Below are 27,601 nucleotides of genomic sequence, written 5' to 3' on the forward strand. Positions count from 1 at the left end.
TGAAAAAGTGAGAAAATAAGTTAGGGAAGCGGGTGTGTCTTCAACAGTGGTCAGCAGATTTGCTTTTCAGGCGCTGGCCTGCAGGTGTCTGGCCGTCTGCTGCCTTTGTGGTCTTTGTGAATGTTAAGCCTCAGCATCTGGCACAGGCAGCCTGAGACTTGTACAGGTGAGGAGGGTCTAAGGAAAAGCGGAACAGGAGACTGCATGCTGGCGAGAAGTTCGTGTTCCTAGAAAACTTGAGAAATTACCCCAAGGTCCCCATTAAATCATCGGCTTCGAGATGCGGTCTCGTGACCTCTGTCCAGGCCAGGAAAGTGGCCCATGATTAGTAGCAGTCTCGTCCAGAGCTGACTTGTATCAGACTCATTTCCCACCTTCCTTCTCCGGTTAAACGCTCTCTCATTTCGCGCCAAGGAGGCAGAGTGCACCAGCACGAGAGCACACACTCCTCGCAACTCCCAGCCCGGGGCTCAGTGCACACGGAAGTGGGTCTGCCGTGGGAAATGCCAGTGCGGCTCCACGGGAACCTCTGCCTGCTGCAGGACTCGCCGCCTGTGCCACCTCTCCAGGCACGCCAGCACCAGAGGCTCTGCCGAGGACTCGAATTTGCTGGCAAACAGAGAAGGCGACCGCACGAGCCGCGGCAGGTCTGCTGGGCCGTAGACGCAGCTGTCCCGGTCGGAGCGGCCTGTGAGGGGAGACCCAGAAACTTAGCTGCTTTTGTTCCCGAGTCGGCTCACTTATTTTTAGTTTTTATTTTAATGATCTTACTTATTTAGAGAGAGGGGAATAGACGGAGAGAAACATCGATTAGTTAGTTGCCTCTCAGACCTGCCCAACCGAGGACCGAACCCACAACCCAGGCGTGTGCCCTACCCGGGAATCAAACCTGCCACCTCTCGGTCTGCAGGATGATGCCCAGGCCACCGGGCCACACCAGTCAGGACCTGTGTCAATTTGCATTCACACACAAAAGTGACCTGCTTCTGAGGTCATCCGTGAGCCTCTTTGCTTCACGGGACTTCAAATTAAGTAGGACCTCCGTGAAGGCTCTGACAGGACTCCTTTGTTTAATTTCGAATTCGCGATGGGAGGGCAGTTTTCGTTCTTTTTGCCAGTGACAGCTGAGATGTTCGATGGCTCCTCTAAGTGGCTACTCTGGGACTTCAGCTGGTCGTGAGTGCGAGGGGGGTACAACACTCCATTTGCCTGGGAAATCTGAATTCTGATAGCTGCTCTTGTAAGGCCCGTGAACTTTTCAGTGTTTTTCTTGGTTGTGAGTATGTTCGTAAGGATTGACAGGATTTTCCCAGGTCCTTGGTTTTGCAGAGTATGTGTTTGATGTAAACAGAATCCAGCGCTGATTGGGGCCCTTGGAGGTGAACTCAGCAGCGCGTTTTACATGCCTGTCACTGCTCTTGGCTCTTCTCCTTCTCAGTCCTCCTGCCGACACCGCGGGCATTTCTGCCATCACCTCCAGGGTGCAGAGAAGTGGGCACTCAGCTAGTGGGGGGGCATGCTCTGTCCTTTCTGGAGACCCTGCTCTTTCCTCTGCCCCCTCCGCCCCTCCCACCCCGGCATCCTGTGCCTAAACACCTCTCCTAAGGAAACGTTATCTTGAAAGGGGCAGAACTGCATGCACAGAAACACCCGCTGAGACTGGGCTCATCAGAAAGGGCCTTCCCTGCCGAGCAGGCGCGCTCGCATAGTGAGAGGCTAGAACTGGGACGTGGCGAGGCTGCCGTAAGCGCGCAGCTGTCCTGACTGTCCCCCAGCTGGAGCACGACTGCCTGTTTCAAAACAGAAGCGGTGGCAGCCCTTCAGATGTGGCCGCTGAGGGCCGCCTCTGCCCAGTAGAGGGCGTGGCAGAGGCTGCCCAGAGGTTGAATGAGCCACGTGAATCCGTAGCTGCGAGATGTCACTGAAAACCCAGTCAAAACACATAAACAATTTATAGTAGGTTGGAAAATACCCCTTTCCAAGAACGAAACCTGCAGTAAGAAAATGTCTCCAGTTTCTTTTAAGGAGCAGGGATTCATATCTGGGGTGAAGTGCCCAGCGGAGCAGACTTCCTGTAAGGACTCGCGTACCTACCCGATCCCACCCTGAGTTGTCACAACTGGTGCAATAAGGGGGTTGGCCTGGCTGTGTCCGAAAACATGTCATTCATGCCAACAGGCTCGGGGAGCTTGGAGGTGGTGGTCAGCTCTGGTCGGGAGCAGGTGTCTGCATTACTTTCCTGTTTCACTGGAGAGACCCCGGGAGGCACAGAGCTGGTCGCCGACTGATGTTTGGGTCTGAGCTCTGGGGGCCAGTGGGCGGGCCGGCCACTCGTGTGTTTCAGACTTCGGAAAGTTGCAGCCCTGTGGTGCGCTCACTTGGGACTTTTATCAACCCCAGATACTTACGATGTCTGCACTTTCTGTGTGCATCTTATACTTAAATTAAAAAGTTTTAAAGTTTGACTCCAGGCCAATTGGATCACCACTAATCCAAGATCTCTTTAAATGGGAGGGAGGCAGCAGTTATCTCATGTTCGTAAAACTAGAAACTAGAAGGCTCTTTCTGGGTTTGTCTCTGTGTTTACCTGCACATCCGTCGTGAGCGTCTCCCTCCTTGCCCCTCCATTTCGTGGCTCGAACGTCGTTGCCCTCCCAGCCAGCATTTGGTGTGGCGCCCGGGGCATCTGCGGGGAAGAGAGAGAAACACAAATGTGCCGCGCGGGCCGGCCCCTCCGTCCTGTCAGACAGGTCCTTCCGCGCCGCCAGCTCCACTTCCTCTGGACGCGGCCACCGACAGACCATGGCTGCCAAGTCCAGGCCCGCCCTGGGGGGCTGGTGGCAGGCACTACCCTGGCGGTGGTCTTAGGGCGACCACGGCCTCACATCTCGGTCCTCCCGCCTAGATTCCATTTTCACCCCTTTCTGCCGCCCTGGTAACTGACGTTCACAGCGTGGTCTTCAGTTATGTTGGGTTTCACTGGGTTCTGTTTCCGCTGTGAGCCCTCTGCGGTGGCTTGAAAATGGGGTTCCAGTGGACAGGAGAGGCTGTACAACAGCCCTGGCCGATTTCTGCTGGGGTCACCGTTCTGTCGTCCGGGCTGATGAGCTTAGCCGTTCCAGCTCGAAGCCCCACCCCCAGGAGCCCATCAGCCGTCCATGAAGGAAATGAGGCCGCTGAGGGGTATCAGTTTCCCCCTGCCTCTCAGAACTACCTCCTGGATCACAGTAGCCACCGAAAATTAATCGTTTTCATTGTTAAGGAGCCCCCAGCACTCGCAGGGGTTCAGTGGTGCTTATGATACGAGCGAGGATAGGAACAGCCTTCCCGGTATTTGCACAGAGGCTGTTCAGAAGGCTCTGTGCTGTGTGAAACCCTTCTTTCTGGGCGGGGAGCAGTGCAGCCAGGCTGATTTGGGGGCAGGGTGGCCCCTCAGCCCACCTCGGTAGGTCTTGCAGAGTACAGCGCTGTTGACCGAGCCACGTGAAATAGCTGGAGTGAGCGTCCCCTCCCTACCCCCTGAGCCGAGCACACAGCGTGCTGCTGGGTGGCACTTACCTTCCACATGGTTCAGCGTCACCCAGTAGTGGCACTCGGGGCTCTGGAGGGCTTTGGACCAGCGGAGCATGTCTTTCGCACGGGTGTCGGTCAGTACAAACTGGACAAACGCCCTCGTTAGTACATAGTAAGCACTTCCAAAGTAGATCGTTAAGTTATAGGGTGGTTCCTCTTGGAACCGTTGGTTTGGAGATGCGCGGACGCTTCCTTCTGGGGCGGATTCGGGCCGACTTGGGCTTGTTGTGGGCTCAGGCTTTGCTGTTTGGATTGCTCCAGGAGTGATGTTTCTACCGTTCCATTTACTTCTGATGTAGTGTATGATTTCTTTGTTGGTTTTGATGGGGAAATCCTGTTCACAAAGATTAATGACGTAGCTCCATTGAAATTGGGAACGGATTAGGTCTTCCATGCAGCTCAGGTCCGCCTGTAGTCTTACAAAGCCGGGATGAGCCCCCTTTTCTCTTTCTGATGCAATGAAAACATTTTCAAAACAGCTAACCAGGGTTTGCACGGCAGACTTACACTTCTTCGGGGCCCTTTCATCAATGTGAATACAGTAAACATTTTGAGGAACGTAAATAGCTCTGAGAAGCTGTACAAACATGGCCAGCTCCTCGTGAACAGTTACGATGTATGCCAGAGAGAAATTGCCCTCCTCTGCAGACAGGGGTCTGGAGATGAAGCGCAGCCCCTGGGAAATCTGGGAGCAGTTTCCCGGTGCATACAAGCGCTCAAGTATTTCCGATCCAAGGGGGTTTCTACAAAATTTTGCAACTTGTGAGGCTGCCCCTCTGCCTTCAAATAAAGCTGAACACAACTCATCTGGATAAAAGCCACACTCCACGACCGCTGGGGAGGGGGGCTCCGCTCCGGGCCCCTCCCGAGCTGGCTGCCTGAAGTAAAGGAGGGCGGAGACGCACACGACTGCGCACAGGAGCAGCCCCGGCCTGGCGGTGCACAGCCGGCTCATGCCGTGAGCTCCAGGCGCCCTCTCGTTACCATGGTGTGACGTTTTCTCTTCGAGCTTCCTGAAAGAACAACGGGTGGAGTTTAGGATGTTGTGAACCCCCAACTTCGTTGAAGCACTCACACTCCAAGTGTGTTATTCAGTCCCTTTTCTGCGTGTGTCCGCCCGGGAAACATCAGCAGTCATCACAGAAATGGGTGCACCCACCACCCTCCCTCTGGGCAGCCACGGACTCGCCGTGGGTCACTGTGGGTCCGTGGGCATGTCTGCCATTTTATACAAACGGACTCACACTGAGCACTCTCTGCCTGGCTCTTTTCACTCAGGATGATGAGTTTGAAACGCACCCAGGCCAGCGCACTCATCTCCACTTTCTTCCTTGCCGTTGTTGCGCAGGGCTCCACCATGGGGGCGCACGGGTCTGTCCCCCGGCACCTGCCGGTGCGCGCCGGCGTCGTTTCCAGCTGTGCTGTATGTACTGTGTGACGTGGCACTGCGAACGCCCGCCTTTGTGTCTGGGGCAGAGACTGGAGAGTGGGAGGGCCGGCCCAGCTCCCGGCGTCCCTTCAACTCCTACCAGACTGCCGGCCACAGCTTTCCCGGGGGGCTGGCCCCGCTTTGCATCCCCGCCAGCGGGGTGCGGGGCGGGAGGGGGGGCCTTGCTCTGTGAGCAGAGTTCTCGTCTCAGCACAGGTGTGTTGACTGCCCCAAGTGTGGAATGTTGTGGCACAATTTTAGAGACATTTTTATGAGTTAAATACTGCTTTTTATCATTTTGTCAGCACAGAATCATTTAATTAACACATTTCACATCTGGTCTCTAAAGTAAACAAGCCCTTTTATATCATAAAAACTTGTCACAAAAACGGAAGCTCGGTAGGTAGGAAGCACCTTTCTGAAATGACATGGAAGGAGGGACCGTGGGGAAGCTGCGCCCTGTACTGCCACCCGTCACATTTCTCTTGTCCCGGGGCTTTCGTGCAGGGAGCAGGTGTGGGAAGGTTTGGGGTGTGTTGTCTTGGTTTTCGTTTTCAAGCTCAGGGTCAGAGTAAAACATTCCGGTCCCATCACGGAAACATTCTCCCCGCTTCAGTGGCAGATCCCACCCATGTAACCCCTGGAGCCGGGGGTTTAGATGTTTTCGGTGGTTTTTAAGTATTGAGGACAGGTCTCCTGTGTGATCCACCGTCCCCCAGAGTAAACCCCGGCTACGTGCTCACCCTCCCTGATGCCGAGACTGGCTCGGGGGTGGGCGGAGCCTTCCCACCTCCGGTTCTGTTAGAGCCAGGCGCTCAGTGCCCCCGTGGCCCTCCCTCCAGCCCAGGGTCACCTCGACTCTTAGAAGCAGGGTGCCAGCTTTGTAAACAGAACCTAGGGCACCCCACCGCTGTGAAACGCGAATGTGTGGCCCAGTTCTTGCTGCCACAGAGTGTCTGGCGGGTAACGAGAGACACCGCAGAACCCCCTCTGTGGGCCGGTGGTTTTTCCTTTCTAAGGAGTGACAAGCGCCCTTTTCGGTTTTGCAGACGTTTCCCAGCCTTGGTTCTTGGTGATACTGTTGTTGTCTGTTTCTGTATTGGGAAGTCAGCCTTGTAGCCGTAGTGAAGGTGTGAGACGTGACTTGCTGTCACTCAATTCTTTTCCAAGAAATTTGTGTTATTTTCCAAGTATGAGGGGACTAGGCAGCTCATAGAGAAGCTCAGGCCTGCTGGTTTTTGAACTACGTTTTTCCTCCACAAAAGGCTGCAGTCACAATATACGTCTATGTTGAAGGCTTTGGAGAGAGTGACGGTCAGCCCCATGTCCCCTGAGCAGACATGCGGTCTCTGCTCAGACCAGACGCATGCCCAGCCTCCCAGGGTCCAGTCACAGATGGGTTCTGAGTCACTGCTGTGTGTGCGTGTGTGAGAGAGAGAGAGGGAGCGTTTCGGGGCTTTCCCCCTGTGCCATGGGCCCTTAAATTAAATTTCCCAGGCTGCAGTCTGCTCTGGTCCCACCTGGGCAGCCAAGTAAGGGGAGCGCCATGAAACCTACGCAGTGAGCGGCGCAGGTAGGCGGCTCCCGGGCAGGGAGTGAGGACGCTTCGAGGGCTGTGCCTTCACCTCACGCACGTCCAAGGGCTGCCAGAGTCCCTTCCAGTAGAAGTAGTCACCGGACTCACGGTTAAGGATGCTGTTTACATGTTTTCCCTTTTTGTAGTGCTAGAATTTCTGCAGTAACAGGATTAGTGCCCGATTATGGTTCCCCGAATGGAGTTGTTTTACATTTTATGGTTTTGTCCAGGCATAAAATGCTTTCAAGGAGTTGTTTCAAAACAGGTCACTGTCCTAATTAACTAGCGCCTGAAGGTGTGTTTGTCTTGTCTTTGTCTTCTGCGGCCTCCCCTGCCCTGCAGCGAAGCCCCAAGGGCCACTGGGCATGCCGCCGCCACTCCCCCGAGAGCAGCGGTCCAGTTTTGTTGTGGTAGGGCTTCCTCTGCTGTGGAGACGTTTCATGGGAGTCAGCAGCATCCCACAGAAACGAGTCCTTTGCACAGGTTTTTAAAAGGTAATGACCCCGCCCCGAGTAAATAGATAATGGGCATCTTTAAAGACAAACTTAAATATTATGCCGTGTTTTCTAGAGTACTACTGTTTGCACCATTCCAGTTCTTAGCTGAACTGGATCAAACAGCTGGGGCCATTTCCTGCTCTCCAGGTGGGGGTGCAGGGCCTTCCAGGGACACCAGGGTGGGGGCAGGAGTGGGGGGGGAGCCTCCCAGCGGGCCTGGCCGTGGGGCTGCCCAGCGCTGTGTGGGGTTGGGGGGCGAGGCACCGCCGGAGCAGGGTGGCTCCAGGCCAGGAACGCCAGCTGCTCTCTCCATATACTGTGTGTTCGTCCTAAAAAAAAAATAGGCCACTGTAGCAATGAAAGTTTTGTGTCTGTTATTTTTGTTGGGCGCTGGGCTCAGAATGCTGTCCAAAAGCACCCTGCAAGGTGACACGCTGTTGTCCTGAGCTGTTTGCGCTGTAATAAGAGAGCGTCCCGTTCAGGGAAAGAGCCGTCCCAGCCACAGCTGCTTGTTCCTGAAACGCGTCTGCGTTCTCTCAGCCCCTTCAGCATGCGGGGGGCCTTTCGGCTGTCTGCCCAGAACAACCAGGACCAAAACAGCATCGTTATTAGCACAAGTGCAAGCCAAGGACTGGGCGGGGCTTCAGGTGGACTTAGTCACTGTCTCCCACGTGCAGAGTGGACAGACAGTGGCATTTAAAATTGTGAATTCTGACTGATTTCATACTCGAAAATACTCCACTGCTGTTTCCTTTGGCTGAAACAAAAAATGAGGACTGTTTTTGAGAGAAAAAGATGCCTGCCTCACCTGCGCCTTGCAGTGTTACCGATACTCCAGTATTTCCAGTTTAGGGTCATAAAGGAGGTGGAGAAAAACAAGCCTCATTTTACTACTGATACCTGCCCGGGCTCTGCCACTCCCGGTCGCTGCAGGGGCAACAAGCACTTACCCAAAGATGCCCTTCAGGTCCCACGCGTGGAGTCCTGCCCACGGCCCGAGTGTTCTCCTCCCATCAGTTGCTCCTCTTGCTGTGGCTGCAGCCCGAGTCACATGAACAGTCTCTTGGCGGGTTTTGTTCCCTCTCGTCCCTGGAGGACTTCACTCTGCTTCATTCCGACGTGTAGATTGGAAGCGAGTTGCCGCTCTGGCTTCTCAGGGGAGTTCCTCAGGGCCGGGTGACTCACCAACAAACCCTCATGGCAGCAGAAGACGCCAGGCCCGGAGGGCCGGCCGCCGGGCGGTTCTCGTGCAGTGCAGTGTAGGCCGGGGGAGATCCCACTGCTGTGGGCCGGTGTCTGCAGGTGCTTCTGAAAATAGGAAGCCAGGTTTGGTGGTTTGACCCTTTTCCGTGAAAGGGGTAATTAAAGGTTATTTAAAATCTGGCTTGCTTCCTAAATAGCATCTGGCACAATCCAGGTGTGCCAATGTGTGCCCAGAGGGCGCGATCTCAGGGACACGCGTCAGCTCAGCCTGCCCCGACCTCCAGCTCCACTAGGATGCGTGCAGCCTGCCAGCGCACCTTGCGGGGTGGGGTCTGCTCACCAGTCACGGAGCCTCGCCTGTGTTGGTTGGCACCGCTGGGCATTGGTACTCAACATCCTTCCCTGTTCAGGCACGAAAGTTTCTCTCACCTGCTGGCATTCTCTTTGGGCTTCCAGCAGACCCGTCTGCGGGGGGGAGGCCGAGGGACGTGAACACCGCACCCTGGGGACTCGCCACCCTGTGTCTGGACGCCCCAGCTTGACACCGAGTCACATGAGTGCAGATTGGCTTCGCCTGCTTGTGGGTGACTCGGGACACCTGTTGCCGTGGAAATATTTGTCAGAGGGCAGAAAGAATCCAGGCTCTCCAAGCTTATGGGGTTGCAACTTTGCTGTGGGGGGTGACGTGTACACTTTTTGTGTAAAAACAGCTTCAAGCAGCCTTTCAGCGGGGAGCCCCTGGGGGAGTTTGTGTGCATCCCGTGAGTAGAGGGGTTCATTTGTCTGGCAGGGTCCAGGGAAGGACAGGTCCTTTCACATCGGAAAGGCTGCCCTGCCAGCTTGGGAAGCAGGAAGCAGCGGGCGCTGCGGGCCTGCCCCGGGGGTGGGGCCGGGTGCCGAGCTCCCCTGTTAGCTCACGTCCTGAACCCGGAAGGAGGAAGATGCTCTGAGCCAAACAGCGAGAGAAGGGGAAGCGGAGAACGAGGGCACTGCCTGCCCGCCACTGTCCACTTGCAGAGCCCCAACGGGGCTGTCGGGCTTCACGTATCGACCTGATCCAACTAAAAAGTTTACGTGAAAATCTTAACAAATGTGATGGACATGGGGCATATACATGTAATTTACAAAAGAGGCAGTAGGAGGGGGGCGGTGCTTCTTAAAAGACAAAAAGAGCTGTCTTTTGCCTTTTGGATTAGCATAAATTTTTTTCCTTTAAATTATATGGAGTGATGGGCCTTCTCCCAGATTGCAGGGATTGTAAAGTCCACATGACCTTTTAGGGAACCCTTTGGCTTTGAATTTTTGTTCCCTTGCATCCTGGTTTGAAATAGTATCTCTTTTTCGGCCACGTTCCCATTCGTTGAGCTAGGAATTGTTTGAGTGACCACAGAACACAGGACCCCCGGCTCACCACGGGCAGCCCTGAGGAAGATGAAAACACAGCCCCTTCCCCTGTCTTAAAGGTCAACACCCCTTCATTCATTTGAGCCACAGAGCCCTCCTCTGGGACCTGACGGGGCACCGTGACAGGAATGCCCACGCTGTGACAGAGGGACTCTGTGGTCAGGGGCGAGTGCCGTCATCTGGAGTCCCCGGTGCCGTCTGTGAGGACGCGGACGAGAGGCGCCCCCCATGTTTGTGTGAGCCGTTGTTCGCTCCTCACTTCCCTCCTGGCCTTTTTTCCTCCTCTTTTCCTAAAACAATTAACATCCAGAGGACAGGAGTACGCAGGTTCTAGTCTTCTAGTCTGCTTTTTAAAAAATGTATGATAAACATATTCTGTATTGTCAAAACTTCTAAAGCCACCATATAGTCCTCTGTCTTAGGAGTAGGTCACGACGTCGAAGTTACAAGTGGCAAACTGAGGCAGGGTTTGCCTAGAGTGTGGCTGTGCGGGGACAGCTTGCACAGAAAGGTGCCTTTGCGGGACACCTGCTGCTCCTTACTGTGCCCGAGTGTCGCTTTGATAAGCCGAGGCCAGGCCAGCCGCCCTGCAGCAGCCGAGCCCCTTTCCCCGTGACCTCTGCCCTTCGGCCTGGACCAAGGCTGTGCCAGCCCGTCTCCCTGCCCTCCAGGGTGGGCCGTCCCACCCTGACTCCGGGGGCGAGGCCATCGGGAGGGCCACGTGCCCTGTGTCCAGGTCCAGGCTGCCGGGGCCTCGAGGCGTGCGGCTGGTACCCATGGATCCTCAGAATCTGGAAGAGAAAGAGTGAGACATCTTGAGTTTTAGTGTGAGGGGCTTCTGCCGTTCTGTTGTCAGTGGCCGACTCGGCTTTCAAAACCCTGCTCTGGGCGCCGCAGTGTGCCCAGCAGGGTCCGTGCTCACATCTGGACAGCTGCACAGCCACCCCTAGAGGAAGGGGACTGCTGACCGCTGGCCCAAAGGACAGGGGCAGTGAGGACAGCTGGAAGGAGGCCACGGGAAGCCCGGAGCAGCCAGGGAGGGGCAGGGCCGGGCCGACAGAGCCGGTGGGCGCGGCGCAACCCCGTCCTGCTGTGGGCCCAAGAGGCTGGCCGAGGCCACCACCCCGCCCCAGGCCAGGTTTGCCACCTGACTGGTGCCTCTCCTGCGGTCTCCACGGAGAGTGCCCCTGGTGGCAGGCTCTGCCCAGTCTCCCGAAGCAGAGCCCCCCCGGGGAACCTCCTCTCGCAGAACAGGCTGCCCGTCCCTTTGGGTCCCTCGTGACGGCTGAACGCAGCTACTTCTCCAGAGGAGTCCTGCGGGAGCACTCTGTGGGCCCCCCTCCGCACAGTTCGCATGCCTTCTCTGGGGCCCTGACCTCAGGAGGTGAGGGTCCAAGGAAGATCTCTGCTGTCATGAGAATGTGGCCCACCCACCCAGAAAAGGAGCCGGCCCCAAAGGAATGGGTTTGGAGGCAGAATCGGTAACCCCGCTGAGGCAGCAGGCCCGAGGCCGGCCCAGCCCTCGGACAGCGGCCGGGACAGCGGCCGGGTTCCCAGGTGCCCGAGGGGCTGCAGCTGGGAGAGAGCAGTGGCCCAGTCTGGTGACCGCTCCTCTTTCTCCTGCTCTCTCCAGTGCGGGGCCGCCTTCGGGGAGGACGACATCATCGTGCTCAATGGCACCAAGGAGGATGTGGCAGCGCTAAAGGGCCGGATGGAGGAGAGGCGGCTGCGGGCCCGGCTGGGGAAGGTAAGGGCGCCCCGCGTGCATGCCTCCCGGGGCGGGGGTGGGGCGGGGGTGGGGCGGAAGCATCTGTACACACGCACTCGTTCCAGGTTGATTTTCTAAATGGCTGTGATTTCGTTACCATCGAGCAAAAAGACAAGGGGAAAGAAAAGCTTGAGATAGTTTTGACAAAGGACAGTTACCGAAAAGGATGTGCTTATTCTTCATTGGTCAAGCTCTGTTTTTAAAAAGCACTGAAGGGGGAAAGTGGTGTTTTAGCAGAAGCTTTTGGAGATGTCCGTGTGGGTGTTAATTAACCAGCCAGGGGGCCCTTGTGACTGGTGTCCTCTGCCCGCCCCAGGCTTCCTGCCGAGGTGTGGCCCCTGGGGAGCCCCGGGCCCCCGCCGCACAGCCCCAGGCGGAGCCCCGGGCCCGCGCTTAGATACTGCTGCCCGGGCGTCACAGCATCTCCCGTGCGTGTGCGCAGCTGGAGAAGGGCAGGGCCTGGCCTCCCCACTCCGTCCTGTGCCAGCTCTTCGAACAGCCTCTCCTGTGACCCAGGGCTCGGAGGGCATCTGCGGGTTTTCGGGACTGGGCATTGCCCTCAGATCTGAACATGATCTGTGTGTGTGGCATGAGCAGCAGTGTTTGTGTCTGATACAAGCATTGCAAATCACACTACGCACCTATCGTAAGTTCAAGGCTGCTGCCGGAGAAGGACCCTTTTCCCCGCCTCGACTGGAGATGGGGACCTTCTGAAATAATTCGCCTGTGTGTCTGTAGTGCCCTCTTCTGGCTGCGTAGGAAAATGGCATTGTTAAAGTAAATTCTCCGAGTGAACAAGTTCTGTGTATCCTTTCTGTGACTGAAGCAGTTCTAACAAGCTGTGTGGTTTTGGGGTGATTGGTTCCTTTTTGTTAGTCTTGCCGCCCGATATAACTATTAAGGGTGACACACTCCCACTGCCTGAAAGCCCAGCCAGAGTTTAGGAGAACGGCTGGGGTGCCGTTCAGCAGAAGCCCCAGAGCCTGGTGGGGAGACAGACAAACGTCCGGGCGGTTTGGCAGCTTCTCACAGCCTTGCAGGCGCGGGTGACGTGCAGGCCCATCCGTCCCCACGGGGCTTTCTGAGCCCGAGTGAGCCTTGTGTCATGTCCCTCTGACTGCTCCTTTGTGTGCTGTGCACCGTCAGCATCGACAGTGACCGCGGAGGTCTGTCCTCCTCATTGAACATTGAGAAGGTGATTTCTGGAACACGGAACTCACGCGGGTCTCTACAGAGGGACTCCTGTGTGGGGCGAGCACGTAACTGGAAACTCGGGGCCCTGGTTGGGGGCTGACGCCAGCACCCCTCCGACCGCCCTTTCTTCCCACAGAAAGCAAAGAAGCCCAAGGTGGCAGAGACGGTGTCCAAACCGGACGTCAGTGAAGGTAAGAGGTCGCTGCAGCGAAACCGGCTGTGGGGCCGTGTGCGAGGTCCGTGGTGCTGACTCTGCTCCTTCCACGGGCCCGCAGGGACGTCCGGAGAGAAGCCTGAAGAGCCCAGCCCCGACTCGCAGGACAAGAAGACCACCCCGGCTTCCAGGAGCGCAGGTGGGTCCCCCGGGGCCCGCAGGCAGCTGCGTTCCTAGACAGCTGGACACCCTGCTGGCCGTGCCAGTGTTGTGGGCGTGAGCTGGGGACCTTGGAATCCTGAGTCACGTCTCCATAGTGCGCGGAGCTCCCTGGGGACTAGAAACCAGTCACTGTGCCCTGCAGCAGGCCTGTCAGGGCCTGTGCGGTTCCCCGTCGAGCACACACTTGCGGCCGAGGCACCAGCTGCGGGCGGGGGAGTCGTCCAGCCCCCCGAGGCCAGGGTCCTGTGCGCACGGCACCTGGCCCTCGGGGCCTCCTGCTCCCCACCTGCCTCGGCCAAGTTCTCGGAGAGCCGTTCAGCATGCAGCTCAGAATTCAGTGCATCGCTCCCAAAACTCCCTGCCTTTAACTCCGAAAGTAGCATTTATTTTCACAGAGAGAAAGCAGGTGAGAGGGTGTGTGGTCTTGTGTTCTGAGCAGCATCCACAGTGGTTACGGGTTCCAGTCCCCACTCTGCATGCGGCAGCCGCCCGGCCGGGGGTGATCACTCAGCCCCCCTCGGAAAAACGGGCCGGCCAGACCCCCGCTGAGGAGGCTCCGGCGCCTGCCAGTCACAGGGCTGGGCCGGTGCGTGCTCACCCCTGCGGTTAGGTGGTGGGTGTGATTAAGTGATGGACTTAGCTGTCGTAACCTTGTCTTCTTCTGGGAGTCGGTGATGGAGAGATGGATCCCAGCCTTCCTCCCAGGAGGGGGAAACTCTCAGGAGGAGCAGACTGACTGGCTTTTCCCCTCTTGAGAAGCTCATATTTGGAGGGGTCTTTAGTCTCAACCCTGTTTGCTCTCACTTCCCCACAGCTAACGGGGGTCCTTCTGGAAAAGTCGGGAAGCCTCCTGGTGCGGCCACAAAGAGGTCCATCGCCGACAGCGAGGAGTCCGAAGCTTACAAGTCCATTTTCACGACCCACAGCTCCGCCAAGCGCTCCAAGGAGGAGTCGGCCCACTGGGTCACCCACACGTCCTACTGCTTCTGAAGCCCGGCCACGCCCCCACGCAGGCTCCTTGGGGCTCACAGAGGCAGGTGCTGGGGCCACCAGTGGGGTCAGGGCCTCTTCATGGGGTCCTCAGGTTGTCCCCCAGACCCTGGTGCCAGCGTGGTCACTCTCTGAGGAGCATGGTGGGTGGCTGGCAGGTTGACCTTGCTGGGCCACCACGCTGGCCCCTCTGCCCTCTCCCCCCACTTAGAGCTCCGTCCACGACCCAGAAGGCTGCGCTGGCTGCACGTCTGTGCTCAGTCATTAAAGGTCCCGGATGCCTTGTGGCTGTGTGGTTGGCTCATTTTGACTAACGTGCAGCGGTTTTGTTGCCAGCAGTTAATTAAGTAGGCGAGTGAGGCTGAACTTGAGATGACTGTGCCCGCAGGTCTGTTTGCAGGAGCGTCTGAGAGGCCGGGACTCAGGGTCAGGTACTTGGTGGGGGTGGGAGGGAAGGGACATAGTTTATCAGTTTGAAGACAGGAGGGATTGAGTTGAGCAACTTGATACAAAAATAAAGCCAGCCTGCCTTTTCTCTCGCCTCTGTTTTTGTTCGTCTATCTTCCACTCGTGTTTTGTAAGAAAATTGAGAGACGGAAGTAACTCCGTGACCTCACACACATTCCGCTTTTCCTCTCAGTAAAGGACACAAAAGGGGCTGGTACCTAAAATCATTGCATTTTACTCGTGATGTGTGTTGGTGTCGGTGGCTGCTCAACCTTCCTGCGGGGCTGCTGGGCGAGACCCGGGAGTCCCGGTGTCCCCAGGGCTCCCTGGAGGCGGGCGTCGAGGGAGATGCCTGGCCCGTTCTCTGCGGCAGCCCCAGGGCGCTGTCCCTACCCGGTGGGGCGCGGGTCAGAGGAGGGGGGTGCGCCCTGGGCTCCGCCCGAGGCCCCGGAGGGTTCCGGGGTCGGGGCGGAGAGGAGCCTGGCTCCCTCTGCCTCTGGGTTCTGTGCCTCACGTGATGGGAAGTTTGGCCCTGAGGATGTTTTGACATGAACACAGAAGCATTTTAATTAAAATTATATTAACATCAATGTGTTTGTTGAAGACTTTTCCAGAACAAGCCTGATGAACCATTTTCTTTCCCTGGTAAAGTTTTTATGCAGCCCAGTTAAACTGCTAACTAGCTGTAGCTTTTCCAGTTTGTTACATTATCATGGGAAGGTGCAGCCCGGCCCACCCCACAGGGGCCCCCACAAGGGCCCCCGCAGGGCTGTGTGGAGGACAGGCTGGGCCAGAGTCCCAGTTTCAGGGCTGAGCCCCTGAAGGTCACAGGCACGCCCTTCAGCCCAAAGCCAGGTGCCAGGCCACCTGCGGCCCAAACAGCAGTCCCGTCCCCCGGGGCCGGTGGGCTGACTTCACTGCCCAGGTGTCTGCTGCAGGAGGCCCCTCACCTCTCCAGACAGCTTGCTGTCCCCAGCAGGCGATGCTGTGCAGCCCAAAATAAGTCCCCACCCTCCCCTGCCATTTCAAAGGGTCTCTCCGGACCCTGTGGCCGCCCAGGGCTGCACGGAATGGGGAGGGGCCCTGTGGTCCCTTCATTATACTCAGGGAGCGTCTTAATCCTGGGGACTACCTCCGAGTCACATGACCTGGTGAACAAGGACAAGCCTCATGTTCCGTGAACTGGGACTTCTTGCTTCACGTCCTTGGGGGAAGCTGATGGTTTCAGACACTGGCCAGTGAGCCCCAGTTTCGCTCCGGCTGCGGCCTGGAGGTGGGTCTTTCCTCTGGGTCCTGGCGCGTGCCCGGGTGTCGTCTGGCCAGACTGTCCTTCCAGCTCAACCACAGCGCCACCTTCAGGGAAGCCTTCCTGCGTAACCCGACCCCTGCTCTTGAGGCCCGCTGCGGTAACCCCAACGTTAATGAAGTCCACCCTTAATTAACCCAGGCTTGCACATTCAGGTAAAATCGACGAGTGGGAGGTGGTAGGGAACGGTGGGGACTGTGGCGCGCACATGACCACCTAGACGGGCGGTTCCGATTGGGACCACTGTTTTCAGAGCTTTCATATTTTCAAAAGGAGCCAGAAATCTAGGTTTTTTCGGTTAAAATACCCCAACATTTAAACATAAGTTAATAGTTTTAGAAACGATGTAAGCCAAACAGTGCACACCCACGGCTCCCCACATGTGGCCTGCGGTTTAATATCTTTCTCACTGGGCTGTGCTCCACAGGGGCACACGCCATGCACTCAGCACCACGTCCCTCGTCCGGGTTCAGCAGACTCGAGACCAGCGCAGGCCTCGGCCCACGGCCCCGGGGTCAGGAAGCCTTGTGAGGAGACGGCACCCGTTGTCCCAGCCTCTCTTTTATTGCCTCTGCCAATGTCCCCTCCTCCCAGGCCCCTGTGGGCCTGTCACCCTCCGCCCGCCCCCATCACAGTGGCCTCTGTGACATCACGCGGGGCCCAGCCCCAGGCACCCGGTCTCCCGGTGCCAGGGCGGACAGACCCACCATGAGCAGCCTCCTTCCCCACCTCTGCTCGCCATGCGGACGCTGACATGGTTCTTGTTCTTGCCTCTGTGCCTGTCCTGCGGCTGTGCCTTTATGTTTTCTTCCGTGAGGGGGAACATCAAAGAGCCCCAGGGCCAGGCGCCCTGCGGGGGGCACTTCCGGACCAGGCAGGGGCTCCCGGAGCACGCCCCGGGCTGGCTCACCAGCAAGTGGCCCTGGCTCCTGTTCGTGGGGGCGCTGTACGCGGTTCTCAAGTTTCGGGGAGGACACGGTGAGAAGAGTAAGGTGAGTGTGGGGGCAGGAGGGGGACGAGGGACAAACATCCGTGTGTGAGAGAAACGTCAGTCGGTGGCCTCTTCAGCGCCCCCAACCCGCTGAACCTGCAACCCAGGCAGGTGCCCTGACCAACCGGGAGTCGAACCAGTGAATTTTCGGGTTGCGGAACAATGCCCAACCCGCTGATGGGCAAGATGGAGTCATTCTCTGTCCACATGGACTCTGTCTCAGAAATCTCAGAGTCGGAGAAACGGACATGCCACTGGTTACAGCAGCACCGTTAAAGGACGAATTGGGACGCCGAGTCCCTGCCCAGTGGCCCTGCTAAACGCTGGCAGACTCCTCTCCTGACACAGCCTTCGGGAAAACTAGTCCCCAGACCCAGCTGGGTTGGGGCTGACCGTGGAAGGCCACCTTCTGTGATCGGTGTAGGAAACCTTGGCTTAGTATTATAGCCTGGTAGGTGAGTTTTTGCAAATGGAGGATACATGGAAGAACTTGGCATGTTTCAGGTCGAAATTATTCTCAGATGATTTTTAATTTCCCTAGCGTTTGACTTACTACCGGTCGCTGAACTGAGTGGAGATGATATCATTACCCCAAGGGAAGGTAGAGACCTGTTGGGAGGGGAGGGGGCGAAAGGTAACCGCTCCTCCCGCAGGGCTAACTCTAGAAGGAGAGAGAGACAGGAACCTGGCAGCTTACTCTCTGCCACGCGGATCCCAGAGCCTGTCCAGACTGGCTGGGGCAGGGTTGGCCCTCGTAGAAGGTATTTTCAGCTTTGCAATGACTCACCTCCGCCATTTCAGTCTGAAAGCAGCCCCAGACAGTATGCAAGTGAGTGATCGTGGCTGTGGGCTGGGTTCCAATAAAACTTTATTGACAAAAGCAGACAGCGGGCCAGCCCCTGGGCGAGAGCCATGCTAGAACCGCCTTCTCTCAGGTGACCCCTCCTGTGTTGGAACTGGGTCAAAACCCAAAGCCAATGGCATTCTTCACCCCGAGTGTCTTTCTTAGCAGGAAAAGAATCCTCCAGGCCTTCGAGGCTGTTTGGGGCGAGCTCCACTAAAGAAAAACCAGAGCGCCTCCCCCAGCAAAGACTTCACGATCACCACCTTACACCAGCTCGAAATGGAACTCGTGAGATTCCTGTCCAGAATACGGCACCTGAAGGACGCGGCGGCCAACGGCAATAACCTCAAGCTCCCGATCTTCGAGGTGCCTTCCGACCCGCAAAATAAAGTTACGATATATGAGATATGGGGCGAAGAGGAATGCGAATGAAAGGATTTGTGTATCGAAGTAGGACAGAAAAAGTTGAGTGTTGACAAATGATATGCAAACCAATAAACCTATTCTGAAGAAAAATCTCAAATTTGAGATTTTTTCCCCCTGTTGTTAACCTTGAAAAAATAAATGTGAAACCGGCCACCACAGCCATTCATCTTGTGTCTGTGGCCTTCCTCACTCCCCGGAGAGCTGTGGGTGACGAGGAGCGTGTCTCAGACACAGCTGCCTGCGTGAGCTGCCCAGTCAAGAGGCCAGGGCCCCTGTGGGACCGGGTGCAGGAAATTTGGAGTAAGTCGTTAGCATCATTTTCATACTCGATATCTTTATATTATTAACTGTTTGTGCCCAACAGATGGCACTGATTATCTTTATGGTTTATTACCTTATAAAGGACTTTAATTACAGCTTTAAAAATGATAAAATGATTACATTAGGAGGGCTATGGATATATGCAGGGGGAGGGGGGAGAAGGATTCTAGAATCACTTGATTTTCTCACCAGCAGAAAAGTCTCCCTTATTTCACCTCGTTACGTATGGACTTTTTCCTACCAGCCAGTGGTTATGTATGTGTAATTGGATTAGGGAAAATGGAGAATCAATTCCTATTTTCAGTGTAATCTGGGGACAGGTGAACTAACCAGGGTCTCCTCCATCTGTTGATATCAGTGTTCTTTATAATGCTGGTTAACAATATGGACTTTGGGCACGTTAATATGGACCCAGGGAAACTATCTCCCCTTATGGCTGTTCGGTTGGCTTCCTGACCCCAAGCGTGGGCCGCCCTGAGAGTTTCACAGCCGGGCTGGCCGGGCCTGGAGAGAGAGGTCAGCCGTGGGAGGGGCCCGTGGAAGTTCCCCTGCTTCCACTGTGGTCCACGTTAACACGTGCCCGCCTGACTCTCCGCTGCCTTCCCTCCCAACTACGAAATTTACTTCCCATTGGCCGAGTGGGAATTAAAATGCCTTCCTTGCCTGCCTCTTCCCCTCTGGTCAACATTACTCTCATCTCGGGTCACAGTTCTGTGTCTTAATGTCAACTTGCAGGACAGAAGGGGCTGGGATTACTTCTGGGCTGTTTCAGAGCAAACAGGATTCTCTGTGAGGTGTGTGCACTGAACACTCTGGAGAAACTCAGAGGAGCAGGAAATACTTGGGGTTGAACCTGTGAGATCAACTTGGGGCACATTCCCGACAAGAATGAAGGCAACCGTCCAAAAAGCCAGTGGTCACCATGCCATGGGCCCTGGGCCCGATCCAACCCGCTGGCTGCTTCTGTAGGGCCCAGGGGCCAGTGATGGTTTTCTTACTGATAAATGGTTGGGGAAAAAAATCAATCATCATTCATGGCATGACATTCAAATTGGAGTTCATAAATATCGGCTGGCACTCAGCCACCCTTCACTCACATCTGTCTGTGGCTGCTTTTGTGCTCAGGGGCAGAGCCGGATGATGGCCCAGAAATCGTATAACCCATATGGGAAACTATTTTCCAACCCCCTGTACAGGAAACGCTTCGGGACCCCCTCGCTTATGCTGAACTCAAGTACCATGCGAGCAACCAGGGCAGGCTTTCGGCTGGGATCTTTACAAACGCCCAGTATTTGTCAAGCAGGAAAAAATAAATGTGACCTCGTAAATCCTAACTTTTGTGGTTCTGGGCAGGCCACTAGCATTGAAAGGCGGGGGGTAGGGGGGATCCTCAGAAAGAACTGAACCCCACAGTTCTGCAGAGCAAAGCTGACCGAGGATCTGGGTTAGAACGAAACCTGCTGTGTGTTTTGGTGTAGCAACTCCCACCAAAGAGTGTCCCTAGGACTTTGCCCAGCAAAGGTCTGCAGAGCACAGTTCTGCCTAGAAAACCAAGCTTCCTCAACCCGGTCAACATCATGCAAAGTGTTCTGCAAAAATGCAGGAGAGGTCGATTTCAGCGCTGGAGCTCAAGGCAGCTCCTCCCTCCTACTGCCAATTTGAATTCTCCTGCCTCCACACTGTGTGGTTCCCCCTGGGTCCCCACGGCTGCCTGCCCTGACGGGTTCACCCAGCAAGTTCTGCCCCAGCGGTGGGTGGAATCCTTTCCCTCACGGCTGGGGGAGTCATTGCAGTTCTCCGCCTCCAAAGCCAGCAAGGAGGTAAAGACTCTAGAGCGAGTTGTTCACAGAGCCAAGCCTTACATAGTGTGAGCAAAACACTACGTGACAGCTGTCACCTGCACCAAGGTCTACAGCTTAGAAACAAGTCACTCCAGAGGAGGGGATCACACCAGGTTGTGCACGTGGGGTGGGAACGCAAGGCAAAGACGGAGGGGATGGGGGACGTTCCGGAAGACCGTGGAGGACGGTGACAGACGGTGACACATACCTGGCTGAGGGTGGTAGGCAAAGTTCTAAGATGACCCCCAGGGGCACACACCTCGTCTAATCCCTCCCATGAGTGGGGGCAGCAGCTGTGACTGGGATGGAACTGTCTCGGGGGTGACTGCATGGTGTCAGATGAGGCTCTGTTGGCACCAAGACCACCCTTCAGTGGCCCCTTCGGTGACCCATCCTGTGAGACAGTGGGTCCCCTGGGAAGGGTCCCAAGTTAACAGCTAGGAAAACATGAGGCACCCAGCCCCACTTGGGGCCACAAAGGGGCTGCAGTGAGAGAGGATCTGGTCCCCACTGACACTCGGATTTCCGCCTGGGGAGACCCAGAGCAGAGGTGCCCCGCCCAGATGCAGGCCCCTGGCCCACGGAACCGTGAGATAATAAATGGGTGTTGTCTTAAGCCACTGAGTTGGTGGTGCTTTGTTACCCAGCATTAGAGAATCAACAGAGCACGCGGACACCCAAACACAAACTTTCCACCTGCTGGTTCGATGCCTGGGGTGCCATGGGCACCTTCCCTCTGACCTTGGCCCTGGCCGCTGAACCAGGGAAGTGGGACCAAAGGCATATGCAATGTCCCCGGTCCCCACAACCAGAGGTCACAAACTATTGGCTCCGTGACCTCACCTCCCTCCCACCCCCTGCTTGTTTGGCCCACGGTCATTTTTTTCTAACTTATTATTTTGAATTACAGTCACGCAAGGTTGCGACTGTAGTACATGTTTCGCTTCCCATGGTTTTAGATGGTCAATGGCCATCTAAAAATGTTCACTAGAAAATTAAGAATTCACAAGGTTTCAGCCGCGGGCTGTTCTGAGCCGCTGGGATGAAATCTCGCGATGTCCGTCCTGTGTCTGGGTCCTCCGAGCTGCGGACGCTCCAGCGCGTTAGTCACGTGGCAACCGCCTGGGCGTGAGGTCAAGTGTGGGGTGACGGAGGTGTCCGTGTGCGCCTCACCGTGGCTGCACTTGCTAATGCCCCCGGAGCACAGGGGAGGCGACGCCGGCAGTGCCAGTGCGCCCCGGAGGGGCCGGAAAGTGCTGCTGTGAGTGGAAGGGTGGGGCGTCTCGCTCTGGAAGGAAGAATCATCCACACTGAGGTTGCTGAGACCTACGGGCAGGAGGACTCCTGTCTGCGAAGTGGCGGGGAAGGAGAAAGACTTTCCCTGGTTTTGCTGCCGCGTCGCAACTCCGGACACCTCTAGTCATGTGGGCATCTCTTCATCTCAGCAAGAAAAAGGGAGAAGACAGGACAATAAGATAGAACGTTCAGATAACTTTTGTTACAGTGTGTTGTTGCAATTGTTCTGTTTTCTTATTAGTTACCGTTAGTCTCTGGCTGTGCCTGCTTCATAAATTAAACTTTATTATAGGTATGCACATATAGGAAAAAAACAGTATATACAAGGTTCGGTACTATCCGCGGTTTCAAACATCCACTGGGGGTCTTGGGTCGGATTGCCCACGGATTAGGGGCTGCTACACACAGAACCTCCTTGTACCCTTGACACCCATTTCCCCGGGGGGCCACGTCTTATTTAAGTACAGCACAGTCCCCACGCCACTGGAACAGTGTGTGGGAAGGGCTCTACCCCCTTCATCCCAGTGTGAATTCCTGTAACGACACCACAGCCGAGATGCAGGACTGTTATTCCAGTGCCCCAGAGACCTCCACCCCGCTGCCCCTTACAATCCCCCCAACTCCTCTCCCACCTCCCTACCACCCCCAGTTCCCCAACCCCCAGCTGCCTGCCACTCATCTGCTCCCCATCGCTGTGATTTTGTTGTTTTGAGGATGTCATGTGGATGTAATTTGACAGTGAGTGACATAAAAGAGATTGGCTTGTTTCACTCAAATGACAAACACCTGAGAGCCACCCGCCCAGCCCAGCACACCTGTCTTTGGCGGAGTGCGTGTAATCAGCCACCTACTGAGCGGTGTCTTGCTCATTGTCAGGTTTCAGCTGTTGCCGAGAAAGGTGTAACAAAGACCCGTGCCCGGGTTCCGTGTGGTCATCCATGTTTACTTCTCTTGGGTGGACGCCCAGGGAGGGGCTCAGTTGCTGGGTCATGTGCAAAGAATATGATTTGGCCACTGGTAACTTTTTTCAAATTTTGGGTTAGTGGCCGACATTTCCTCGTGAGATTTCACATTCTATTCCAGTGAGGGAGACGGTAAACCAACGAGTTTCCATCACATGCAGATAAACATGACGTGAGACACAGTGGCCCTGGGCTTCAGCCCCGGAGCTTTCCCCCGCCTGTGGGGTGGCACCCAGCCTCCCCCTGGCCCAGCAGCCCCGGGGGTTCCCACCCCTCCTGGCTCTTGGTCCGGCCTGCTCCCAGCCACCCAGGCCAAGCCCGGGTCTGCCTCTGGGCCTTTTCCCTCCATCCCCGGCTAAGTTTTCCCTCCAGATGCCACCCTGCTGGGTGCCCTGTGTCCCTTCGGTCTTCACTCAGAGGTCACCTCCTCACAGAAGCCTTCGCTGACCACCCTCCCCAGCCACTGGCGTTTTTTCTTTTAACTGATTTGAGAGACACATCGATTTGTTCCGTTTAATGGTGCATTCATTGATTGATTCTCACATGTGCTCTGACCGGGGATCCAACCCACAACCCTGGCACATCGTGAGGACACTGTAACCAACTGGGCGACCCAGCCGTGGCCGGATGTGAAAAGAGACTTTTGAAGTGTGGAGAGATGGCTGGACTCTGCCTGGGACAGCCCCAAATGTGCAGTGTGCCTTGCAGTTACTGAGAATGGCCACTAGGTGGCAGGCACAGCCCACCACAAAGGACAGCGCCTTTTCCCAGGGTGTTGCTTCATGGGCCCTTGAGAACAGGGTGTAAATTAAAGCAACAGAATCCTGGACACAGAATCATTACATGTCGTGTGACAGTCGTGATTCTGCCCTCCTAAAAACTTCTCTGTCACAGTGCCACGAGCCTTCATTGGAGTGAGTAACAATGTGGAAGCAGAGACGTTACTGCCAGACATAAAGAGCGTGGATGCCGCTCCATCCAGAAATTATGAGAAGGAACTCTGGTGAGAAGACAGGGCGGAGGGTTTGGGGGGCTGGGGGCCGAGGCCAGGCTCCTCCGCCTGGCATTCCCCCTGCCGTCACAGACACTGAGGCGAGGCCCAGGGGTGGCCATCCAAGGGGGCGACATGGGTGATGGGGACAGGTGGGTGAACTGCAGTGAGTTTCGGGGAGGCAGCCAAAGAGAGACTGGGCTCCTGGCGGGCAGGGCCGCAGCCCCCACCACTGCCGGCCCCTCCACCCCTCCTCCACGGCTGCTCACCGCACCAGCCCCTTCCTTGCCCCCCTTCCAGGGGTGGGGGCAGTGCTGATAGGGAACCCCCCTCCACCGAGTTCACTCCCGATGCTCTTAGAAAACCACCCTGCCTTTGTGGGCAAACTTCGGGATTCACTGAACTGAGGGACCCCGGAGGCGGCTCAACGCCGTCCCCAGTGTGAGTGTGAATTCAGACGTCAGGCCCGAAGTTCTGGACACAGACCTAGGTTGCAAGTTCGATCCCCAGTCGGGGCACTTACAGGAGGCAATCAGTCAATGTCTCTCTGCTACGTTGAGGTTTCTGTCTCTCTGTCCCCCTCCATGTCTCTCTCTCTCTGAAAATTAATACAACATATCCTCCAGTAAGTACTGAAAACAGAGAACTTACAAACAGAATTTCCATATGATCCAGCAACTCCACATTTCGGTATCAACACAAAGAGTTAAAAGCAGATGTTTGCACACCCGGCGGGATTCCCAACCACCAAGAAGCAGAAGCAGCTGATGTCCGCAAGATGGACAACCAGAGAAACAAAAATGCAGGCTACACGCGTGGCGGAGTCTTCCTCAGTGCCCCTTCTTAAAAAACCCAAGTCCCCTCCGGGCGCGGGGAGTGTGGGGGGAATCCAATCCCACACCGTGGCGGGGGCCGTCGGATGACTGAGGGGACGGGCGATGGCAAATGCGCACCACAGCACGTCTGGAGGAGGTAAGTGCTGTGAATAAAACACCCAAAGGGGCCCTGGCCACTGTGGCTCAACGGGTTGGAGCAGTGCCCTCTACTGAGGGGCCGTGGGTTCGATCCCCAGCCCGCAGGTGTGTAGGGGAGGTGACCCGTTGATTCTCCTCATTTGCACTGATGTTCTCTCTCTTCCTTTCTTTCTAAAAGCAACGAAACAAGAGTCGTCAGGTGACGCTATATATATTTATTTATATATAGATTAAAACACACACACACTAAAGAAGGGCCCTCCTGAGCCAGCCCGTCCGGGTGGGCCTTTGGGAGAGCAACTCCTGCGAACCCCCTGGGAAGCGAGGGAACAGCTTCGGAAAAGGCTTCGGGCAGTGGACGGGGTGGGGGGACGCGGAGGCATGAAGCTCTCCCACAAACCCAGGCTCCTCCGAGGGCTGACCTCCGCCCTCAGCGGTGCCCTCGTTTGTGCGGTGACTGGAACCCTGTCTCGGGGTCGGGGGTGGGACAGGCTGCCCCAGACGATGCCGTCCTGGCACAAGGAGCGTCTCTGGCTGCAGGCACTGAAGCAGGAAGGGGCTTCTCTTCGCTTTTCTAGGTGAAAGCAGGACGGACATTTCCTGCTGACCAACGTGTCCCCCTCCCCCATACCAGGGAGAAGGCCCCAAACCGGGGAAAAGAGGGACCCTTACCTTGCGCCAGTCTCCCCCATCTATTTCCTAGTCGCGGCCCCACAGCGGATCCCTGGAAACCCACTCTCTCTTCCCTTTGTTAACGGGGCCTATAAGCTCTCGGCTCCCCATCTTACTGCTTCTTTGAGTTTTGCTTCTTTTCTGTGAACCCCCATGTACGGGCATATTAGTAAATGTTGCTTGCCTTTTCCTCTATGAACCTGTCTGTTGTTTCATCCCCAGACCCCTGTTTACCAAGCAGAAGAGAGTGGAGTGAAAACTGACACCCCCCCCAGCACATTTCGGCCCTGGTCATTGCAGGGTCTGCTGTGTGGACATCTGACCAGCTCCCTACAGGTGGCTGCTGTGCCCGCCCAGGTGTTCTGCTGTGACAGACACTGGCGGTGTCTGTTTCCCGGGGCGGCGCAGGATCCGAGGGTCACCGCAGACAGCGAGACCACCGTCTGCTGGGGTTGGCGTCCACCCTGCGGCCAGGCGGGCACCGAAAACAAACAGCCCGGAATGGCGGCTAACTTTCCGGACTAGCTGTAGATTCCCGAGGCCAGTCCAGCGATGACTCATCCCGTTTGCATCCGGAGCTGTCAAATGGGACATCTTGTTCATCAGAGCACCAAGGGCTTTTGTCCTGCAAAATCACCCAAGAGGAAGACAAAAACATGTTTAACCACGGAGAGGAAGCCCCGGGGAAGACCAGCTAACTGTTAGCTCCTTGCCGACAGTCGAATAATTAAACCGCATAGTTTCTGAGCCTGCTATTCTGTAAATTGTCAACTTTTCTTTCTGATTACAAAAGCAGTGTGACCAAAAGCATAAGCAACCCAAATAGATAAATGGGACTTTTAATTAAAATTAAAAACTTTTGTGCTTCAAGGCAAACTAACAAAATTTTTAAAAGACAACTCAGCCCTGACTGGTGTGGTTCAGTTGGTTGGGCTTCAACCTGCAAAACGCGAGTTTGCCGGTTTGATTCCCAGCCAGGGCACACACCTGGGCTGCAGGCTTGGTTCCCCAGTCGGGGTGCAGGTGAGAGGCAACCAATCAATGTATCTCTCTCACATCGATGTTTTTCTCCCTCCCTTTCCCTCTGTCTAAAAATAAAAAGAAATCAAATCTTTTAAAAAATAAACTAAAAAACATTTTTAAAGACAACTCAGAGAATGGAAAAGTATTTGTAAATCATATGCCTGCAAGGGTCTCGTGTTAAGAATACATAAAAACTTAATAAAAAAAAGGGTACATAAAAACTTACAACTCAACAATAACAAGTAACCCAATAAAAAAACAGGCAAAGGACTTAAATAGACATTTTGTCAGAGAAGATGCACAGATGGCCAATAAGCACGTGAAAAGATGCTCCGTGTCATTAGCCAAGAGGGAAACTCAGATCGGAACCCTAAGGCCACCCCACTGGGCCTCCCTGGGCCCCTCCCTGGGGCCTGGGCACAGAGGAGAGCAGGTAGGGGGGCACGCAGGGACAGTTGGGACCCTCGCCGTCGCCAGTGGGAATGTGGACATCTGCAGGCCCTTTTGGAAAAGGTCTGCATTTCCTCAACACGGGAAACACACGCTCACCATATTCCCTTGCTGGGTGTTTACCAGGAAAAATGAAATGTGTCCACAGAATGGCTTCTACGTGAGTGTCCCCAGCGCTGTGATTCACGGGACCCCACCCCCATGGGTATCGCCGATGGGCCGATGAAGGCGGTGTGTCGTACACCAGAGTATCACTCGGGATGAAAAGGGACGGAGGCGGACCTGTGCTGCAGAAGGACCGAGCTGTGCAACGCTGTGCTCAGTGAAGGAAGCCAGACCCCAGAGGCCGTGAGTGGCGTGATTCCTGTAACGGAGGAACCCACTTCTCTGTGCTTAGGTCCCGGCTGCGGGGCCTGTGAATTACACTGACTGGGGTTCCTATGAGAAGCTCGGGGTTCTGCAGTCGGCCAGGGGTCCCCGGCCCTCGCACTTCCCGTCGTGGGAACCGAGGCTACTGACCCACGTTTTTGAATTTCCGTGTTGTCATCCGTGACAGGAAGGGGACGGTGGGAGACCCTTGAGAAACTGCCCTCTGTCTCGCACCGGTTCTCTGTTGCCTTCCACGCTCCAAGTCTCAGGTCCGGGGTGAGCCAGCGGCCACTGTTGCTCAACTCCCAGACAGCAGGAAGGCCACACTCGTCCCCTGCGGCCTTTGTCTTATCTGCAGCTTCGGTGACAATTTTAAAGAGCTCAGGAGGTCCCTCATTCCTTCCGAGGGGGAGAGCCTCCAAACTGAGTGGGCCCCACGCACAGAGCCCCGTGGGCCTCCCGTGGGAGCTGCTGCGCAGACCCCACAATGGGCGGGCCCTGGGCCAGTGCAGGGTCCTGTGGGCTGCACACGCCAGACGCCGGGCCATCCTCAGCGTTCCGGTCCCGTCCTGCAGCACATGACACGGCCCCTGTGTGCCATCTACACGTTTCACACGCACATTCTCAAACCCCTTGCCCAGGCCGTCAGCAGGACAGTTCCCACACAGAGGCCTGATG

At 56.0% G+C, this 27,601-nt stretch overlaps 3 protein-coding genes across 3 annotated transcripts in view; 2 read left to right on the forward strand and 1 right to left on the reverse strand.

Moving 5' to 3' along the window:
• The window catches only part of RTF2 (replication termination factor 2), a 28,256-nt gene extending 13,959 nt beyond the window's left edge, over positions 1-14,297 (forward strand). Inside the window, exons 6-9 of the mRNA XM_037133652.2 lie at positions 11,316-11,429; positions 12,781-12,835; positions 12,920-12,997; positions 13,835-14,297. Of these exons, the coding sequence (XP_036989547.2) occupies positions 11,316-11,429; positions 12,781-12,835; positions 12,920-12,997; positions 13,835-14,010 (423 nt within the window). The 3' untranslated portion in view covers positions 14,011-14,297. The remainder of the gene's footprint in view (positions 1-11,315; positions 11,430-12,780; positions 12,836-12,919; positions 12,998-13,834) is intronic.
• Positions 471-4,528, reverse strand: LOC119040621 (beta-1,3-galactosyl-O-glycosyl-glycoprotein beta-1,6-N-acetylglucosaminyltransferase 7-like). Its single transcript, XM_037133638.2, has 3 exons — positions 3,559-4,528; positions 2,588-2,686; positions 471-688 (listed from the first exon to the last, which is right to left on the reverse strand). The coding sequence occupies exons 1-3, from the start codon at positions 4,526-4,528 to the stop codon at positions 471-473; spliced, it is 1,287 nt and encodes a 428-aa protein (XP_036989533.2).
• A 341-nt stretch (positions 14,298-14,638) lies between the features above and the next one.
• On the forward strand, positions 14,639-18,168 carry LOC119040630 (protein FAM209-like). Its single transcript, XM_037133653.2, has 2 exons — positions 14,639-16,755; positions 17,767-18,168. Exons 1-2 carry the CDS (start codon positions 16,504-16,506, stop codon positions 18,028-18,030), a joined length of 516 nt encoding a protein of 171 aa, XP_036989548.2. The 5' UTR covers positions 14,639-16,503; the 3' UTR covers positions 18,031-18,168.
• The last annotated feature ends 9,433 nt before the right edge of the window (positions 18,169-27,601 follow it).

This window comes from Artibeus jamaicensis, unplaced genomic scaffold, assembly GCF_021234435.1.
Source record: "Artibeus jamaicensis isolate MK-2021 breed Jamaican fruit bat unplaced genomic scaffold, CSHL_Jam_final contig_685, whole genome shotgun sequence".
NCBI classification, from domain to species: Eukaryota; Metazoa; Chordata; class Mammalia; order Chiroptera; family Phyllostomidae; genus Artibeus; species Artibeus jamaicensis.

Excerpts from the sequence above, each read along its gene's own strand:
- LOC119040621 (XM_037133638.2), bottom strand. The coding sequence starts at position 4,528 with ATGAGCCGGCTGTGCACCGCCAGGCCGGGGCTGCTCCTGTGCGCAGTC. Across the intron at positions 2,687-3,558 it reads GACGCTGAACCATGTGGAAG|ATGCCCCGGGCGCCACACCA; the intron begins GTAAGTGCCACC and ends TCTTCCCCGCAG. Across the intron at positions 689-2,587 it reads CGCTCACGACGGATGTGCAG|GCCGCTCCGACCGGGACAGC; the intron begins GTAAACACAGAG and ends CTCCCCTCACAG.
- LOC119040630 (XM_037133653.2), top strand. The coding sequence starts at position 16,504 with ATGCGGACGCTGACATGGTTCTTGTTCTTGCCTCTGTGCCTGTCCTGC. Across the intron at positions 16,756-17,766 it reads GACACGGTGAGAAGAGTAAG|GAAAAGAATCCTCCAGGCCT; the intron begins GTGAGTGTGGGG and ends CTTTCTTAGCAG.